The sequence below is a fragment of the Crocodylus siamensis genome, chromosome 1, assembly GCF_052110815.1.
Source record: "Crocodylus siamensis isolate JL-2025a chromosome 1, ASM5211081v1, whole genome shotgun sequence".
NCBI classification, from domain to species: domain Eukaryota; kingdom Metazoa; phylum Chordata; order Crocodylia; family Crocodylidae; genus Crocodylus; species Crocodylus siamensis.
The window spans coordinates 162,611,667-162,632,377 of NC_143395.1; the positions used below are offsets into that span (position 1 = coordinate 162,611,667).

The following is a 20,711-nucleotide window of genomic DNA, read 5'->3' on the forward strand; positions in this document are numbered from 1 at the left end:
GCTTAAGGTGCTTTGAGACTGATGCATGAAGAAGCCTATATAACAGGGAGGTATCATTTTGAATACTGTATAATAAATACATACTATTTAATATACTAAATCAATATGACTTTACTTTTTGAATTTTACATGTAATTAATATATATATGTATGCCACTCATATGCATAGCCAATAAGTGCTTACCTGCAAAACTGCATAACAGTGTTGTTTCCCCCCTTTTTTTTGCCTGTTGCTTTCATTGTAACAAACTCTTATTATCTTTTGGCCAGTTAAGCATATAAATAGTGTTCTGCATTCTCAGTTTTTACTGGTTTTCACTGATAAATTCCCTGTTGTTTTTTTAGTCATTCAATTTTTACTGATTTACACCCGTTTTCCAGTTCACACAGGTACAGTGGGGCTCCATAGCTGGGAATTTGGTAACAGGCCCCCCCTTCACTTGCCTTGCCCCTGAATTCTCAATCCCTCTAGGAGCCCCATGGGCCAGGCAAAATACCCCTACTGACTTGTTGTGGCTTGTGAGCCATATGCTTGGTACCTCTGATGTTATGCATGTGCAAACTACTACCGCTACTATTAAAAAGGTCCCAGTTCAGCAAAGTATATAAACATATGCTTCAGACCCACAGAAATCAGCGAGACTTAACACTTGCCTTAAGGTAACCGTGGGCATTTTTATACACGTTTTGAAGTTGGGGGTACCTTCAGCATCTTGTGTATTCAGGCCCCGTGTTTCAAAATGGTGGCAGGAGTGCTTTGACTAAAGTTTATTCGACGAGCTTTAGTTAAATTGCCTCCACCACCATTTTGAAACGTGGGGACGCTGAATACACGAGACACTACAGCTCGCTGGAGCATTCCGATTAGAACGCTCTAGCAGACTCAATTAATCGAGTCTGCTCCAACACATTCTAATCTGAGCATGTTGGGCCATATGTATAGGTACCCCATGTCCTTGACTTCTTTGAGGAATAAGGGCCAAATTCATCAGTTGAGCTTAACTGTTTTCCCTGTCCACTTTTCACTTTTGAACAAGCTCTTGTCAAGTTATGAGGCTGTTGGTAACTATGCAGCAGTCAGAAGAATCCCCCATAGCTATCTTTCCCCTTCTCAGATCCCCCTCTTTTTTCTGCAGCCCTATCTCCCTACTGTGAGAAAGCTATTCTTTCCCTTCTCGATAGCAGAGAGGAGAAAATGATTTAACATGAATGGGCTGGTCTCCACAGTATTTTAATCTAGTTTCTCGGAAAATTAAAAGACAACCAAAAGGAATTTATTCCAGCAATTTATATTTGAACTGTAAGTTTATGTGGACTGTCCAAGTTAGACAGCAAAAATATGGAGGAAGTGAGGAGCATGTGAAACCAGGGGATTAGAACGCAAGTCTGGATGTTATCTTCCTGGAGGAATTGCTGCCAGTAAATCCATCCATTTTTTATTGGGAGAATTCCTGACTGTCCATGATTAAAGAGGAGAGAACCACAACTGCCCTAGTGGAATATAAAGCAGTAATTCAGCTTCCATGAAGTCATATCTGGGTTAGGAACTCACTGATTTTTTCTCTGCTATCAGCTTCCTTTCTAAATTGCAATTTTAAAATATAGTTCTAAGACTAGAGCAATAAAGTCAAGAACAGGACGTTGCTTGATGGTTTTCACCCTGGTAAGAATCCAAGCCCAGAGAGATAAACTAACACTCCTTACAAACTAGTTGTTTTTGTTTGGGAGACGGGAATTTTTTCTTTACATGTAGCATCCCTGGTACAGCAGGGGCCAACCTTTTTGCCAGACATACCACAAATTTGCTCCACCTCCTCCCCACAACTTCCCCTTAAATCCCCTTTCCCTGACTTAATCTGCTCTTCTGCTTCCTGCCCTATCTGCCAATGTACTGCCTCTCTGATTTGTGGCATGCTGCATACATGGAAGTTGCCTGTGCCACTTGGGGTGCACGTGCTGTACGTTGGCCAGCCTGTCCTACTATCAGCACTTAATGGTTACTACAGAAACAGTTTGGAGAGGTTTCCAGAGCTGGACATGCTGCTTCTATAACATTTCTATGCACTTTCATAGCATTGGGGAAGTAGGCACACCTCTGTACTTCCCTCCACCAGTAGAGGCGAGACTTACTCTCCATATGGCCTTCCTTGTGCTGCAGGCCGGGCAGCATAGTAATACTGCTTGAACTCATCCATCCACACTTCAGCTGTGCGCTTGGTGTTTCTAGATGGGGTGAGAAAGGGTTAATGTGACAACTAATGAAGCATTTGAAGGAACTTTCAAATTCCTTGAAAGGAGTCCCCTGATGCCATGAGTACCCCTATTCCCTCCTCCCCTAATGTACTAAGAGTGCTACTTCGGCTTGACTCAAACCCCACACGCCTTAATTTACCTTGGAGGTTACTCTTGTTCCCTATAATAATTATTCCACCTGATCTAGGCCACAGCTTAGAGCTGAGTTCACCATCTTACACTCATATAACAAGATCAGTGGGATTCCTTGTACCTGGTATGAGAAGCACAGCTATTTTTTCTAATAGTAACATTCCAGACAAGCATCTTGGGGCTGTGTCTAGAGTTGGCAGGGGGTATCTGAAATGCTGTACAGAGCTGTTTTGTTTCACTGGGTTTCAAGACAATGTTCCCTTCACGTCCATCAATGTACATCCACTTCTGTTTCATTTGAACAAACTCACAATCTCAAAATGATGCTCAATAGAAACAAGTGCCCTGATCTAGGGGTTTGCTTTGACCTATGATAATAAAGGGGACCAATGTTTGCATCTGGATTTGAATCCAGAGTTTCACATAATTCAATAGTGTCTATGCCTGAGGTACCAGGCTGAGCTCCTCTCAAACTCATTCTAAATCATCCCTTCTTTATCTTAGACATTAGAGCCAGAAATAATCTATTTGAGTTCACTGTGTTCACCCCTAAAAGGGCAAATGCAGGATTGTTCCCAATGGCACATTCAGGAGTATTGTATCCTTCCCTTGTTTTAAATGACCCGTGTGATAGATCTTTGACCACTTCCAAGCCTTTAAACTTCTTACCTCTTGGTGTTATTGGAAGCAAGACCATTTCAGTATAATTGAGAAGGGAAACAAAAACCTGACTGATGTGTAGGACTCCTCTCTCATTCTTAGTATCACATGCTAAACCAAAGAGGGCTACATAGTGGATATGTAATAGAGAACCGTTTTGCAGACAACTGGGCATTTATGTTTGTTGCTGATTGTTCTTATAACTTCAAGAAATATGATTGTTGTTATAGCATCAGGCAATACACTCATAAAAGGAAACCCTGGTGTGTAAAAACATCCAAGCAGACAACTTATCCAGGAAACAATCTGTTGATAAAAACTGCTCCCATCTGTGGACAATGTTTTTTCTCATTTGCATAGTTAATGGACAGCCCTTGGCTTAGAAACCTGAGAAGGGTAAAACAGCCTTCTTGACTTCCCTGGCTGTTGAGAGAGATCAGATAATTTTGATCTGAATTCCTCATCTGTAATATTTCTCTCTTTAACCAGACAGTCCTAGCACCTCTTCCAGGGAGCGGGCAGCCTTGGAAGAGTTATAAACTGGCCATCTTAACTGTGTAATACAGTGCCTAGCTTTTCTCATGACACTGTGTACCTTATAGGCTACCTGGTGCATGTATTGTCCCATGATCAGAGTTCCCAAAAACTCTGCTTTCAGCCTTTCCAGCCAGTATGCTGTGTGTTAAGCAGCCAGTTCCAATGGAGCAAATTGCTTCTAGATGTCAGAACTCCAAGCATTCCTGAGTCTCTCTTCTAGAGGTAACATCAGCTTGGGGATTAAACCATCTGTACCTTAAGTCAACAGGAGACACACTCTGGCTCATTTTTTGTTACTGATACTTGTCAATGTTTCAGCAAAGCCTTTGTGTGAGCAGTATATGTGCTAATCAACGCTTGCACTAACCAGTGCTCCAGGTGAGGCTTACACTCTTAGAGGCATTTGAGCAAGATTTTCTAGTCTGGTTAAGCTGTGTCAGGCTGCAGGTCAGTGGAAACTAAAATACCTTCCTGCTTCTCTGAGTTTAGTGCCATCCTGGTCCCTCATGTTTTGGTAGATGGGATTCAGCAAGGTGCAAGGCATTCTAGTTATACCCTAGAATGGTGTGTAAGGAACCAGGCAGGGAAGGTGGTATTGGAAACTCTGCTGCACTGTTGTGCCCCTGACAGAGTGCCCTATGCTGAGGAAATCCTTAGGGCGCCAGGTACACCTGTGTTTGAGCCTGCTTTTTGTTGGGAAACCCTTGTATTGCTATTAACATTAACTTTCCCAGCAAAACTTTCCTCCTGGCATCCACCATTACCACAAACTACACTCTCCCTTTATCACAGCTCCTTCTGTCCCAGGGCAGACCATTGTTCAGCGGCACAGGAAGGTGGCAAATGCAGTATACCTACTTTATATATGTATTGGCGTTTCCTTCTGGGAAGACGTAAGGGTGTTTCTTCCGGAAGACATGGCCGACTCGGCTGCAGGGAATAATTTCGAGGCTCCCACCACACATCCACACACGGAATGAGATTTCTATAAGAGAATTGGCTTCAGCACTGTTGCCCAGTCCCAGAGCAGGATGGGATCCGGGGTTTATCTCTCATTTTATCCTTTTCCACACCACATCAGGGTCAATCCATTACTGGAGGGGCCTCGCTAGGCTCAGCTTTCTTAAAAGTACATTTCAAAGCTACTTACTATCTGTTTGAAGTTAGCCCACTTGAAATCAGCCTATAGCACAGCGGGTAATATCACAATGGAAAAAGCTGGGCTGTAAGTAGATCCCTTTATATGCAGCACAGCTTACATCTCAGAAACATCTTGCAATTTCTTGCTCTTGTAATTACTTCTGCACTGCATAATTCAGAACCACTTCCCTCCACAGGGGCTCCTGAGTTCACCAAGAGAGGGTATGAATTCAGTTTATTAATGATTATAATGTACCTTCGAAGATCCATGTTTTTATGAATAAAGGACTGATCCTGCAAAGCCCTGAGCTTGATCTTGAAAGGTGCTGGTGTTTCTGTCAGGTCTGTGGAAAGTCTCAGAGCTAGGGCTGCTCAGAGCTTTACTGGGGGTGTTCAGCATCTCACTGGATGCGACTCACAGTGGCTATGCTGCACTTATGTGTGCACCAGTCATTTGTCAACACCCTTCATGTGCAAAGGGTAGCTGTGTGTAAAATCAGCATAGAAAACAGAGCTGTTGGTATTTAGAAATATGGGGCTCATCTGCATTATGGAGCTGCTGCTGCTACAGGTATACCACCACAGCTATGTCAGAAACCCCTTCTAGGAGTGGCAAAAGGAGTTTTTCTGAGAGCATTGTAGTTATGCTACCTCCTTGAATGACATTAGCAAAGCCAGCGGAAGCTTCTGCTGTTGGTTCACTGAGACCAGGGATTTTCACACCCCTAAATGACATGGTTATGCTAGCAAGACATTGTAGCATATATCAGAGTCTAATCCAAAGCACCCAAAGCTGGTTTTGAGGTTTTTGGAGGTGTTTAAATCCCCCGTGGAACAAAAGCTTAACATCACAAATGAGACACCCATTTACATGGATAACTGGATGCCATTCTAATGGTCTGTATTCTACTAGAGACTGGACTAGATGACATAATGGTGACTTTTGGCCTTAACAACTATGAACCCATCACAATTTGCAGCTTCATCACTATGTCATCATATAACAGACAAAAACAGGCCATGCAAGCCCCATATGAAAAAGGAAGGAATTAAAAAAAAAAAGCAGTTTCAGAATTCTTTGAATCTTATACAATGATTTTCTGACAGCATAGAACAATATTTAGCATTTAACAAGCTTTTTAAAGCATCCATTCACACTCATTCCTCTGTGAGGTAAGAGTGTTATTACCCACATTTTACTATTGTATCAGGACTACACAGCAGACCTCAGTGTAGTGTAGAGATACACAAGCTAGTTTTAAATGAGCTTTAAACAAGCTACCTCAGGCACTGGGAGCAATCTAGTTGTGGCATCACAGAGCTCTGAGTAGGCTACTTTACCCTGCTTCTCAGCAGGCAAGGTTGAGACTTCAAAAGCAATGCAGACAGTTCAGCTATACTCTTTCCTTGAGATCAATGGAACCTGTTTAGTCACATCCTCTACACTGCAATGCAAACCAACAAGATCTGGAGATACTGTAAAGCCAAAGGTCTTAGATGTCTCAGTTCCAATAGAAAACCAGTGGCAGTTCAAAGCCTAGCTGCCATCTGTACCTTTGAAAATCTCCCCAAAGTGTTAGCATTAAAAGTCCTAAGTAGTGGCATTTCTGCCCCATCCTGGAGAAAATTCATGCACCTCACTTGCAGGCAGTATGACCTGAAATTCCACTTTCTTAAATCCACATTATTCTGGGTTATGTGCTTACGCATCCCTCCAATGTTTCCTCCCACTTCATGTCAACATGTTGGAGGTATGTGTGGACTTGTGTTCTGTCCACACCTGCCTTGTGGGTTAGCCAAGTTCCCCATATGATCTTTAGCTCTTTAACCCCCCACCCCGCCTCAGAATTTGGCTTTCAAGCCCTGGTCATTTCTGCTGTAGAACTATTTCCTGGTCTGCTAGTACCTGATGGAGATAATGAAACACAGAGAAATGAAGAGACTTTTCCAAAGTGATTCAGTAAGCCAGTAACAGGCAGTGCCAGAACCCCAGGTACAACTGGTTGTCAGACAGTCAGGCCATGCAGCCCCATTTGAAGCTCAAGTTTCCAAAGGGAGAGAGCCTTCCCTTGGCATTAGAATGTCTCCACTGCAATTTTTATTTTAATTTACTCAGGTATTTTGATCTACAACTTACATTTGGGGGACAAACTTGATCTGTGCTCTTTTTATCAACAGCTGGACCAAAGCAGCCAATCAGAGCGTGACCTGGAAGGTCCAAGTCTCCTTCCATTTGCTTTGCTTTGCCCCTCAATGATACTCCTCTTGACCCACAACAAGAGGGTAAGCAAAGGAGAATCAGGCCCTCCTTGTCCACACAATATTCATTTGCTCACAAAGACGCACATTTACATGGCTTTGGGGTTCACCTAGGCACTGACATGTGGGAGCCTCCTCTCAGCTTTCACTGCACACAGCTGTCCCAGATGCAAAGCGAAGAACAGACTAGCCTAAACACAAATCCCTCTTCCTTTTGAGGCAACTAATATGATATGTGGAGCCAAATATTCATGGCTTGAGCCCACCTCTATTTATAACAGCACCAGTCAGGGGCTGTTGGCTTAAGCTGGGAGGCAAATTGCAGAAAGCGAGAACAAGGGTCAATGTTTCCTTTCAGAAATTCCCTCCCTGCTACCACTTTGCTTTTCACTGCAGCATCCAGAGAGGAGAAAGCTGCTCCTGCAACAGCTGGAACTTCACGGCTCTCCCCAAAGGTGCATATTAATGGACCAATAAAACATGCCCCAGTGCCATGTCTTAGTGCTATATTGGGAACAACCTTAATCACAGCAGCAAGAAGATGAGACTAAGGATTTGGCTGCTCTAAGCTGTTCCATTTAGGTCTTCTCACACGTGGCTGTCATTCTTTATTTACCCATGTGCAGTAGGTTGTTTGGTCATTGAGTGTCACTACAATTAAAAGGAGCACTGATGAGCATAAGATTAACTGAAGAGTTGCAAACTGGTTTGTGGATGCAGCACTGTAACGCCCTATTATCTGTTCCAGTTCTTCAGCTTACATGGACTAGGTTTGTCTGAAGTACTGAGGGAGAAAGGCTTGCAGATTTCCCAGTGCTTGCTCATAATTTAAGTTGTAATGAAGAGGGGTGAGGATGTGATCTCTGAGCACTGAGAATCAGAGTGAAAACCTAGTGCTCAAAATGCAAAAGCTGCTTAGAAGGAAAGAAATAAGCTTCAAACAAACAGTGTCCTGACAGACCCTGACTAACCCCAGTGGAGGCGATAAAGTCCTTCAGGTCTATATAGCTTAATGCATTCTGCCCTCTTACACTTCATTTTCTATCCATGCTAACAAGTAATCCTCATGACACCCCTGAAGGTGGTGACATTATGCGCGTTAACAGGTGGGGAAACTGAGGCACAGCACGTGTCCATGTCACACAGAACCAGGAGTAGAAGCTAGATGCTCTCACACCTAACCTGGTCTTTTACTCATGCCTACAAAAGCATTTTCCCACTGAAAGCCAATCCCTGTTGCACTTTCCTTATCGTCTTTAAACCACTGTTACAATCCACCCACATTCTCTTAATTGCATCTCAGGAGATGCTGCAAAATAGGAAATGTCAAGTTCTAAAGTATTTCCGGCTTTGTCAGGCAGGGCCTCCCACCCTGACAGAGAAATACTGTTCTGCTCATTTCCTGCAGCTAGTCCTGGTCATTCAGTCTTCCCTCCACTACAGAGGACACCTACAAGGAGCCTGGGTTCATGTAACAAAGACCTTCCCATCATAACTGTAACTTCTGGAGGAGGCAATGGCAGTAACAGAACAGAGAAGGGTCCACATCACATCTGACTCCCCTCCTTGTATTCTCAGCACTCAAAGACAACCCAATTAAATATATTACCTATAAAGAAGTCCTTGCCTCCTGCATATTTTCTGGACTATCACACCTATAGCATCACTCCAACATTACCAAGGATAATTAAACAGGCCTGTTGCACCCCAACAGGCAGATCAGGGGTGGGGTGTACTGGAGACTTGGTCATACAGTAGTGGGAAGAAGCATCTTCAATCTTGGAGCCTGTTCCTCCATCCCCTTACACAAGGAGGGGTAAATTCACTCACACATTGTGAAATAAAATTAGTTCCAAACCAATTTGGGAACAAACGGTGCCCAAATGCCCTCTCCTTTATTTTGAATGCAGACTGGAACTTGCTTTTGTTTTCAATGCAGTCTATCGTTCCTCCCTTGGCTGGTAATTCCACCACCATAAAGAAGTGGAGCTCAATTCATAATGTTAGAAACAAGCTGCAGTGCTACACAGTATTCTAAGCACTGCATCCAATTAGAAAGGAGAGCAAATTGCCACAGGGCTAGTGTGCATTTCACTGTAAAGCGAATGAAAAGAGCACCTGGCCACTGAATGGCATGTGCAGAACCTCCAACATGAATCACAAAGTTCTGATGCCTCTCTCATTTACCCAGTAGCCAAGGGTAACATATTGATGTAAGCTGGGTCAGAATCTGACCTACAAGAGCTTGGAGCTCTTCTGTTGCTTCTGTTGCCTCTGGAAGACTAGGAGCTGCATGCCTAGAACACTGCAAGACACATAATGATCTCCAGGGGTGGGAGTGGTGCAGGGGCAAGCATGGGTTGGACCTAACCTCAAGCATCTAGACCTTCTAGTCCAACATTGCTGCAATACTGTGCCCTGTCCCTTCTATTTTTTTTTATCTTTGGTACTTTCCCTTTTACAGACCAAACTGAGTCCACTCCAGAGCCATCACAGTTGGTGCAGAAGGGCACCAAGATCCCTTCCTTGGAAGACTTGTTATGATCTAGATGGCACTGCCTCAGGGAAGGGTGCATGAGACTATCGTTACTAAGAATGCAATAGTGCCTAAGGCCCCAACCAAGACTGGGACCCCTTTATGCCCTGTACTATATGTACATATAGTAAGAGGAGTAGGAAAAGGAAAGGGGAAGCACAAAGAGATGATGTGTTTGTAGCTACCAATGAAACCCACAAGCCTGCATGCCATCCAGAGAGTGCCTCTTCCTGCCTCCAGAAGCAAGACCTTGGCTCTCCAACACTATCCATTTCTGCACTTCTTTGGACTTCTATGAGGTCCCTGTGAAGGAAAATTGTGACTGCTTTGCACAACTGCAACCAAATGGACTTCCTGCTGCCATGTATAAATTTGGGCTGTGGCCAATTTTTTCCGCCTGATGATGGACAAGCTTCATCACCTCTGCTTCCCAGAGGACAGAAGTTGTTCTAAGACTAGAGAAACATACAGTCTGCAAGCTCTGTGGCTACTAAAACTTGGGTGTGCGAGAATTTTGGCCTCTGTTTGATGTGAGCTAAAATCCTATGACTGTTTGCCTTTGGCACTGGAAAGGTGAGAACACTTTATAGTCAGGACCAATATCAAAGGGAATTCTGTCAGTAACCAAAAGCATCTTGCTACCTGACAGAGCCTTGGACAATGCATATTATGTGAACCATCATGCTGCAAGGCATCAATTAACTGCTGTTTGACAGGGGTTGTGAAGAAACATCAGGTACGGGCAACATATTCATAATTGCCCATTTTAGTTTCTCTCCCTCTCTCTTTTTCTTTCTCTGGAGGCAGCTAGTAGTGCTCGTGGCCAGGGAAAAGACACAGGACCGGGTGGAACATGGATCAAAGCTAATGTGCCAGTTCCTTTATTTACGTTTAGTTTTCTTTTCGAAGGCGTTTTATTTGTAAGGCCAGTGATCCAGCAGGGGAGGTGGACCAATCCTGTTAGGAAGAGCAGTTGCTTCAGGTCAAAACACTGGCAAGAAATTCACTGAGATACACATATAAAAAGAGGGAGAGAGAAAGTGAGCTCCTACATGGCAAGATATAAATAAATACATTACAGAAAAAGGCATATGGAAGAAAGCAATAGCGCCAGACAATGGATGGGGTTATTGCAAAGCACTAGCATCTGTTCCTTTGGCTCACTGACAGCACTGCTATATCTTTTTAAGATACACAATTTTTTTCCTTGCTAGCCATGCTCCCCAGAGGTATCAAAGTATTAAAGCCAGCTTAAGATCTGTCTCCCTGACATCAAATACCTCCTTCTTCTTGCGTGGCTACAGCCTATCGCTCTGATCTGCTGCATCATTAGAGCTGCAGACAGAAAACTGTCCAGCCTGATCTAGCTGTATTTGACATGGTGGAAAAGAATAGTATAACCTGTTTGATCTCCTTTGCAAAGCTTACTCTCAGGAGCTACCTGACAAAGAGCTGGAAACCGAGATGGCTGAGGTAGAGTTAGGTGACGTGAAGCATGTGGGCCCCTAATCCATTTACCATCAAGCAGGTTAGGGCAGGGATTCTTAAATCTTTTCCTAATGGGAACCCCTCAGTCAAGAAGATCCAGCTGGGATCCCACACTGAGTGACTGGGACCCAATGCCAGTCTGCTGCAGCCCAGCTGAAAACCCCTAAGCCACTGTGTCAGGGGCTCTGCAAATTCAGGCTAGCATAACTGTGCCAGCTCATGTTTTTGAGATTATACCCACAAATGGAAAAACTAGAAACAGATATATTTTTTAATGATAGCATTAAGAAAAGGGAGAGACAGGAAACTTTTTAGAGCCCCCTGCAACCTGTTCACAACCCTTTGCAGCATTGTAGCTATACACCACACAGGAAAGGGAACCACAGTCATGGCTAATCCCTGAGTACTGTCAGTACCTTGAGACCTTAAGAAGCCCCTTACTTACTTAGGCTGTTGGAAATGACTGGGGAAGCCCTGCAGAGAGCACTGGGGAAGGAGTTTAGATGAAGCAGATATCAGCCTGTGGCTAGTCAAGAGATAGCCAGCCTCAACAGCTTGGAGGTTGAGGATTGGCCCCCTCCACTCACAACAATAGTAACTCACCGAAGTTCTCCCCTCCCCAGATGTCCATGGCTGTGTCGTACTTTCCCAAGTGGTTGAACCAGGCTTTGTCAATCACAAAGAGTCCCCCTGCGATGACTGGAGTCCTGTAGAGACGAGGAAGAGGAGAGGGGACAGGAACACACTCAAACAGCGATGCAGACCCCCAGATGCACAGACTACCACTTCCCTTTGCTTTCTGTTCTGTTCTCAGAGCACAACCTATGAATCTTCCTTTTACCCAACACCAAGACTTGTGCCTCAAAAGGAGGTGGCAGAGCAATTTAACCAGCTGCCCCTGTCTTTTTGCATAGGTCACAAATTGCTTGGTACTTAAAGACTGGCTAATGCACCCATCAGCACGACTTCTCCAAGCCCAAAGTTCGCAGCCCTGATTGTAGGCTTCAGAAAAAAAAAAATGCACTTAGCGCTGGGGGGTTATTTACATGACATTACTCAAACAGGGTTTACGCTGGAAGATAGCGTATTAAGAGCACCGTTCTGCTGCACAGGGAAGGGCACTGCCTATTCAAAAGGGCTTTTAAGAAGCCATTTCTATCAGTTTGATCTTTATTTCAGAGCAGGGTTATTTTTTCACTCTTCAGTTTAGATGAGGAGAGCAGCACAGCGAAGTCATGCAGGTGGGAGGAAGAGTGAGGGGGATTGTTTTAGGTGTGATAAGGAATAAGTCCTATTTCTACAAGCTACTCTCAAGTCCTGCAACTGCACTGAAATAAGCAGGGCTGAATTTGTATCAGGCCTCACAGAGGTGGCCTTTGTGCGCTGCAATGAAGTTCCAATTATTTTTACATGACAGGGTGATTATGAAGTGAAATGGCCCTTCAGGAGACCAATAAGAGCTCTTGTTAACAAACAGCAGCAAGATTTTCCTTACTGCGATGTACACAGTACTGCCAGCTTAGCCATTTTGTTGTTAGATCTAGCACCTTTGGGGGGTCCTTAGTGACTTTTTGGGGATTGCTGTTAATACAACAAATGAAATTAAGGTTCCTGTACCAGTTTGCTATGTTTAATATTCATTAAATGTTCTAGTGATATTTCTAATGACTTCAGAAGCTCTGTCCGGTGTCATCTAGTGACATTCTGAGATCCGTGTGGCAGATTCATGCTTTCAGAGGTTGATAAAATTGGATGCGTGTTCTTTGCTTCCTTTCTGGAGCTACGGGCTCTCACCATTGCTCTTGCCTGGCCCAGGCTACAGCAACTCTGTCTCCAGTCAAGATGCCACTGAATTAGCTAGCCGCAAGGGGTGGCTATAGGTAAAGTGAGGTACTCCCTGCAGCCCAAGGGGTTCTCTCTCTTCATCTCTCAGTGCATTTAATCCAGCATTCATTTCTCAGCCTTTTAGATTTTCTGACCGCCCCCTGGGCAACTTGGAAAAGCAATGCTGGTTTGGAAGGTGAGGTTTAACAACCTGCTTTTGTGAAGGACATTACCACTTGTAAAGGAAGCCTCTTGTTCTCAGGTAAAATGTGAATTGTCACAACTAAAGAAAGAGCCTTTTAAGAAGGGAAACGGTCTTATTCAGTGGATGGAGAAACCAGGAGTTTTCACCAATTTGTCCTTAGCCTCTCAGGGAAAATTATCATGTGGAACTTCTTGGAACTACTGCAGTAGGAATAACCACTGTCTTTGCACTGTGACACTGTACTGTCTGCAGTACATTGTTAGGAGGTGAAGCTGTGCTGTAAAATCCAAAGCAAACTGGAAGTCAGGATAGACCCATGAGTTTCAGGGCTCCCCTGGAGCATGTCTCAACCCTGATCCACCTCTTCCATGGTGCCACACTTTAAACTGGATTACCTGCATATTCAAATTTCTCTCTAGTCCAGCTAAATCAGGGATCTGTTGCTACAGCTGCAAAAATTGTTAACCATTTGCATTCATGGAATGATCCAAAACCGCTGAAAGCAAGGGAATCTTTCTATGGACCTCACTGGAATCAAAGCCTTTAATGGGTGAGTCAAAATGGCAAAATCAGCCTACATGGCACCATTTCAACATGAGTACTTTCTCCACACAGACCCCTAGTGCTTCCAGTGTCCCCCTCCCTACCTTGCTACTTACTTAATCGGCTCTGTGGGATTAACACGTTTGGCTTTCTGCTCTGGGGAAAGCTGCTCCCACTTGAAATGTAGGCTCCAGTCAAACCCTAAAAGGTAGAGAAGGATCACAGAGAAATTAGAGGGATGGTTTTGACAGCTAGGGGGCTGTCAAAACCATCCCTTGGCCAACTCAGAATTATTTCCTATCCTCCAGTCTGAAGTGATTCAGACCACAGGAAGATCAGGCCAGCACCCAACGCATTTCGATATTACAAAAAAAAAAAAGTTACAGTAAAGTTACAGTCAAGCATGCAGAAGTCAGGACATACAAATATTAAATCTGAAAATGAAGGTATGTGTTAGCCCCCTTGTGCATGTGGACTAGGATACAGCTTTTAGTTAGATAATTCCATACCATTTTTTCCCACAGGGCTCTACTGTTCAGAGTTGTACAGAATGGAAGGTGCTCACTGAATGATGGGCCATTCAGGACTTCTTTTTCCTATCGTTGTTTAGTGCATGGCCATCCCTTATGTATTTGTTATCAATTTCCTATTGGACTAGTCTTTGAGGTTCATCAGGACACCCCCAGAGTGCTTCCCAAACTCTCCCATGAGATGAGCCAAAGGATGATGCCCATGTTACAGAACTGAGACACAAAGAGATTAGGGTTTGAAGTATACATTAACTTTGGTACCCATGCTGAAATGCCTATGCCCTTGTTTTTCCATGCAACTTAGCCCTACATGGCATGCTGCAGGTTCACAGCAGGGCTCCAATTAACTTAAGCTGCAGCTGTGATCATTCAGCACTTCCACATATCACACCCCAGGGTTTAAGCTGGGTACCCAGGAAATGAGAGTACCCAATTAGTAGTCATCACTTACTAATTGGTGAGGAGCATAATGAATTACATCAGAGCTACAAGCTAGTACTTAGTAGAGCACCTAATCCATCATTATGTCATTTTGGCTTGGCATTGGTGAGTATCTGAAGTAACACTGCAGAGAATCAAGCAACCCATAACCTCAGAATGGGACTTCAAACCCCTTGTGGTATATCCACACAGCAAAACAAAGGTAGGATGGGTATATGTGCTATCCTACCTGTGCTACCTTAATCTAGCTAACATGATTAACAAGAGCACTGAAGATGCAGTGGCACAGCTTTCAGTATGTACTAACGGCCAGTGTGGAGTCCCCTGTGGTTCAGTGCTAGAATCCTTATCTACCACACAGGAGACCTGCGTTCAATTCCCAGCCACTTAAACAACTACAGTCATAGAGGCACCAAATATCTGGGCTCAATCTGGTCTTTGGATTCTGTCTCAGTTGCATAAAGGAAGGATGGAAGGTCTGGGCAGCCTCCACTCCTCCAAAAATTCCTGCCCAGGCATATGCATCAAAGGTCTGGCTACCTCTCATGCATACCATGATCCAGGAGGATTGACAGTTACCAACAGCCAGTGTACAAATACCTCAGAGACCCTCTGGTTGCTAGTATGTGCTAAAGCCTGTCTTTACTGCTACTGTAACCAGTGCGAGGTAAATTAAACTAGCACAGTATGTTTGCCCATGCTACCATCACACCTGCATTTTGCTGTGCCATCATTACACCTTATATCATTGACTTTCATTGCTGCCAGGGGTTAGTTTTGATGAGATGCTTCCCATCTGCCTGGTTACTCTACCTTAATGAACTCCATTCCCTCTAGGTACCATTAAGTAAGTCCAAGCTAACCTTAAAAACTGGCAACTGAACATTTTTAGCTTGTCTGGTGCAGAACAGCTTTGTTATACCCCTTAGAGCAATGAATTTGGACTTGATGCTGACTTCATGTTTGGTCAGATTTTTTCCTTTGTGGGTGCATTGTACTTGGAGCAAAACAGGACGGAATCCCCATCAGGATGTGACTAGTGTTCACTCACCTCCTCGCAAGTCTGATGAGGCTGCCACATAGGCAAAAGTGTCTAAGTTGATGATGTCGATAACTGGACTGACCACCCGCGTTGGGTCCTGAGAACAAGAAACAAAACAACTCATGACTTTTCACCTAGTGTTGTTTCTTTTCAGAAGTCACCTCAGAAGTAGGAAGATTTATTTATGGAGCAAAGATGTGAGGCAATCAGATTGCCACTAATATCTCCAGTCCTTTCCTAACTGACAAACCAGGCAGTCTGAGGAGGGCAGGTCTAAGTTCCTAGCTGTGTTTCTCAGATAAACTCATGAGGTCAAACCAATTTCGGATGGACAGGTATAACACAACAGCAACCCTCACTTTGTTGAACTATCTCATCAGAAAGGCTAAGGCATGAATGGAGGCATCTATTAAATGACCAACCTGCCCCTTGAGCTCACAGGTGAAGACACATTATCAGGACAGTGTAGGGGAAGTTTGTCCTTCCTATAGAATCACAGAAAGTTAGGATTAGAAGGGACCTCAGGAAGTCATCAAATCCAGCCCCAGCTCAAAGCAGGACCATCCCCAACTAGATCAGCCCAGCCAAAGTTTTGTTTAGCTGGGTTTTGAAAACCTCCAAGAATGGAGCTTCCACCACAGCCCCCAGCCTGTACCGGTGCATGGGATTGTTCTGTCCTAAGGGCAGGACTTTATACTTGTCCTTGTTGAAACTCATATGATTCTTTTTAGCCTAATCCTCCAATTTGTCTACATCACTCTGAATCCTAGTTCTATCATCCAATGTATCTACTACTCCACCCAGCTTGGTGTCATCTGCAAACTTGCTGAGGGTGCACTCTATGCCATCTTCCAGGTCACTAATGAAGACACTGAACAAAAACACCCCCAGGACCAACCTCTGGGACACTACACTTGATACATGCTTCCAACTAGACATTGAGCCATTGATTACTACTCTCTGAGCCTGATGCTCCAGCCAGTTTTCTATCCACTTTACAGTCCATTCATCCAGCCCATATTTCCTTAGCTTGCCTGCAAGAATGTTGTGGGAGACCATATCAAAAACCTTGCTAAAATCAAGGTACACCACATCCATCCATCTTTCCACATCCACAAAGCCAGTCATCTCATCATAGAAGGCAATCAGGTGGTCAGGCATGACTTGCCCTTGGTGAATCTATGCTGACTGTTCCTAATCATCTTCTCCTCCAAGTGCTTAGAAAGGGAGTCCTTGAGGATCTATCTGCTCCATGATTTTTGCAGGGACTGAGGTGAGGCTGAGCAGTCTGTAGTTCTCTGGATCCTCCATTTTCCATTTCTTAAACATGGGCACTATGTTTGCCCTCTTCCAAACACCTGGGACCTCTCCTGATTACCATGAGTTTTCAAAGATGAGGGCCAATGGCTCTGCAATGACATCAGCTCTCAGGTGCATCCTGTCTGGCCCCATGGACTTGTATATGTCCAGCTTTTCTAGGTAGTCCCTAACCTGTTCTTTCACCACTAAGGTCTGCCTACCTCCTCCTCGCCCCAAACTGTGCTGCCTGGTACAGTAGTCTGGGAGCTGACTGCCTGTGAAGACTGAGACAAAAAGGGCATTGAGCGCTTCTACCTCTTCTGCATCCTCTGTCACAACGTTACTTCCCCCATTCAGTAAGGAAGTTACTTCCTAAATTGCCTGTGCAATTCCTAAACTGTGTTCAGTTTTGGGCTCCACAATTCAAAAAGGATGTGGAGAAGCTTGAGAGAGTCCAGAGAAGAGCCATGCACGTGATCAGAGCTCAGGAAAACAGACCTTACGATGACAGGCTGAGAGCCATGGGGCTCTTTAGCTTGGAAAAGCACAGGCTCAGGCATGATCTGATGGCCACCTATAAGTTTATCGGGGTGACCACCAGTATCTGGGGGAACATTTGTTCACCAGAGCATCCCAAGGAATAACAAGGTTAAATGGTTATAAAATACTGCAAGACCGTTTCAGGCTGGTCATAAGGAAGAATTTCTTTACTGTCAGAGCCCCCAAGGTCTGGAATAGTCTGCTGTTGGAGGTGGTTCAAGCACCTACATTGAACACCTTCAAAAGAAATTTGGATGCTTATCTTGCTGGGATGCTATGACCACAGCTGACTTCCTGCCCCTGGGGCAGGGGGCTGGACTCGATCTTCCAAGGTCCTTTCCAGCCCTAATGTCTATGAAATCTATCCTTCCTGAACAGTTTGTACCCACCTATGACAGTGCTTCAGCCATGCAAGTTCCCTGTTATTCCAATCACATCATAGCCCCGTGACTGTACGAGGACTTCCAATTCTTCCTGCTTGTTTCCCAGGCTCTGTGCATTTGTATACAGGCATGTGAGATAACTAGTTGATTGCCCTGATTTTTTAGGAAGTATGACAGCACCTCCCCTGTTGCCTGCTCCTCCTTGCTCTTTGTCCATGTCTCCCATTTCCTCTGACACCAACATCCTGAGGGACAGCCAGAACAAGTTTGTTGTGGGTAGGTCTTGCTTGACCAATCTCATTTCCTTTTATGACCAGGTGACCTATCACCTGGACAAGGGACAAGAGATTGATGTCATATATCTTGACTTCAAAAAAAACCTTTGATCTGGTATTCCACGATCACCTCAGGGCTTTGGTCTCCATCCCCTGGCAAACTTAGTTTAAAGCCCTCTTCACTAGGTTAGCGAGACTATGAGGGCACTCTTCCCTTTCTTCACCAGGGGGATCCCATCTCTTCTCAGCAACCCTTCTTGGAAGAACATCTCATGTTCAAAGAAGCCAAAGCCCTGCCACCTCTGCAGCCAGGTGTTGATCCATTCCTCCCCAGGTCCTTCACCTTGACTGGAAGGATTGATGAGAACACAACCTGAGCCCCAGACCCCTCCCTTCACCCTTGCACCCAGAGCTCTGTAGTCACTTTTGATCTGCTTAGTGTCTCCCCTAGCAGTATCACTGGTGCCCACATAAATGAACAACATGGGGTAGTAGTCAAAGGGCCAGATGAGCCTCAGTAGTCCTTCCGTGACATCTCGGATCCAGGCTCTGGGCAACCAGCAGACCTCCCAAGACAATAGGTCAAGTCGGTTGATGGCTTCCCCTGTCGTCTGCAGAAGGGAGTCTCCAACCACCACCACCCATCGCTTCTTCTGGGTGGCAGTCGTCTCAATCCCTTCCACGTAATGAGGCCTGTCCTGTCCTCCTCCACCAGTGCAACCTGCTCCTCCCTCTGTGCTGCTAGGGCTGCGTATCTGTTCTCCAGACAAACAACTGCAGGTGGAGGTAAAGATCTCTGCTTGCTGCCAGAAGTTACAAGCCTTCAGCTTCCACCCTCTTGGGTGTCCATGTCCTCTCTCTTCTCTAGCGCTGCATCTTGCATTTCTTTCTCTGCAGTCCTGGAGGTCTCCTCCAGCATCAAACTGATGAATGCCTCATGGTGGAGGATGCTTTGGAGCCTCGCCACCTCCTCCTGTTTTTCTCTAGCCTGTTCTCTGAGACACACCATTAGGAGGCACCACCCACACTGCAGGCACTCCCTGACCTGGCCATCACTGGAAGGAACCTGCAAGCCACCGTGCCCACAGCACCAAACCTGGACCTGGATGTAAGCCTTGATGGTGGGCAGTCCTTTTTCTATAAACTGAAAACTGAAGTCTTCAGGGCTGTCAGGTCAGCATTTTCCACTAGCTTGAAGATCACCCACAAGCATATTCTTAATGCGTAAGCTATAGGTGGGTTGTACAAGGAACTTGGCTCAAGAATCTCCAGCTGAGCACAAAACTTCATCCTTTTTTTCACAAATTCATCAGTTTATTCCCCTCTTCCGGTCCTCACATTGTTTTCAGTAAATTTCAAGTGTGAAGCAATAGGCAGGCAGTTCAAAAGTAGACAGGAAATAGGCAGACCAAACCAAGCAGCCAATTTAATATACATATATAATATTAATATATATAAACCTATACATATATATGTGTTTGTGTAAAATAAATCCATAAATTACTGGATTTGCCAAAGGAGAGGAAGAGGTTAAATACAAAAGAGTGAAAAGATATTAAATATTTGGTGCTGGTGATTTAATTAACATCTTGTTATGGGTGAAAAGATTATACAAACAGTTAGGAACAAAAATATCTGCAGGAGGAAGAGATTTTGACAGCTTTGACTGGTCTCTTATCTTCTTTTTTTCTTTTCAAAAATCCCAAACTCCAATTATAGCTCAAACTTCAAGCTTTTCCCTTCACCAGATCAAATCACTTTTCACAGACATGCAGAGGAAGTCATCTTAGCATATATGGGCTTGCTCTCTTGCTCTGGGAGAAGACTTTGTTTCGGAAATCAGTTTTAACAAAGAAGAGCTGCATTCTGAAGCAGTCACAGGACAAAGTGGCTGAATGCTGAAAATTATGCTGTTAGGACATACTGGAGAGTCAGGTTTTATGAATTAGAAGGATATCTTTTGCCTGAGAAGCACAAGGCCCTGATTTGGGCATTAGTGAATTAAGGATCACAATGTCCCTGTGAAGCAAGTAAATATTATCCCTATATAACAGATGAACAAAATGAGGTATGGAAAGACTAAGCACTTGAGGCCAGTGTTGTTGAAATCAATGCCAAAACTTCCATTCAATGCCATAGGAAGGAGAATGATATCTAACAGTGTGGCTAGACTCCTTACCTTACTGTGCCAGGCAGTGCTGTGCTGAAAAAGGCTATACTGCTTATACCTTCCATACCAGAAGCAGTGTGGCTGCTGTAGTATGACATTGGGAGCAAGCTAATTAGTCCTGCCCAAAGGTACTGCACCACAGGTAGGTGGCCATCCTACTCCTGGGTTTAACATGCAGCACATGTGCAAGAGCATGGCATGTTTCAGCATGGCAGTAACTGGTACATTGGCAGTATAGGCATGCCCGGACAGACTGATTCAAGGTGAAAGTCAGAGAACCCAAAACACTTGACATCCTGTCTTATGCCTAAGCCTCAGCATCATTCTTCCCTTCAAATAACAGATCACTTGGTGTGAAACTTTTTTAGCTCCAATCTTCCCAGCATGATGAGCTTTGGAAATTGTTTTTTTAATCCTCTGCACAAGAATCCAACCAATAGAGAACAGAAAGCCA

At 44.4% G+C, this 20,711-nt stretch overlaps 1 protein-coding gene across 1 annotated transcript in view; it reads right to left on the reverse strand.

Moving 5' to 3' along the window:
• Positions 1 to 20,711, reverse strand: part of GALNT14 (polypeptide N-acetylgalactosaminyltransferase 14) — a 213,290-nt gene that overhangs the window by 15,719 nt on the left and 176,860 nt on the right. The window contains exons 7-11 of the mRNA XM_090047316.1: positions 15,600 to 15,687; positions 13,694 to 13,778; positions 11,609 to 11,712; positions 4,441 to 4,567; positions 2,131 to 2,223 (exon numbers count right to left, since the gene is read on the reverse strand). Of these exons, the coding sequence (XP_089903442.1) occupies positions 2,131 to 2,223; positions 4,441 to 4,567; positions 11,609 to 11,712; positions 13,694 to 13,778; positions 15,600 to 15,687 (497 nt within the window). The remainder of the gene's footprint in view (positions 1 to 2,130; positions 2,224 to 4,440; positions 4,568 to 11,608; positions 11,713 to 13,693; positions 13,779 to 15,599; positions 15,688 to 20,711) is intronic.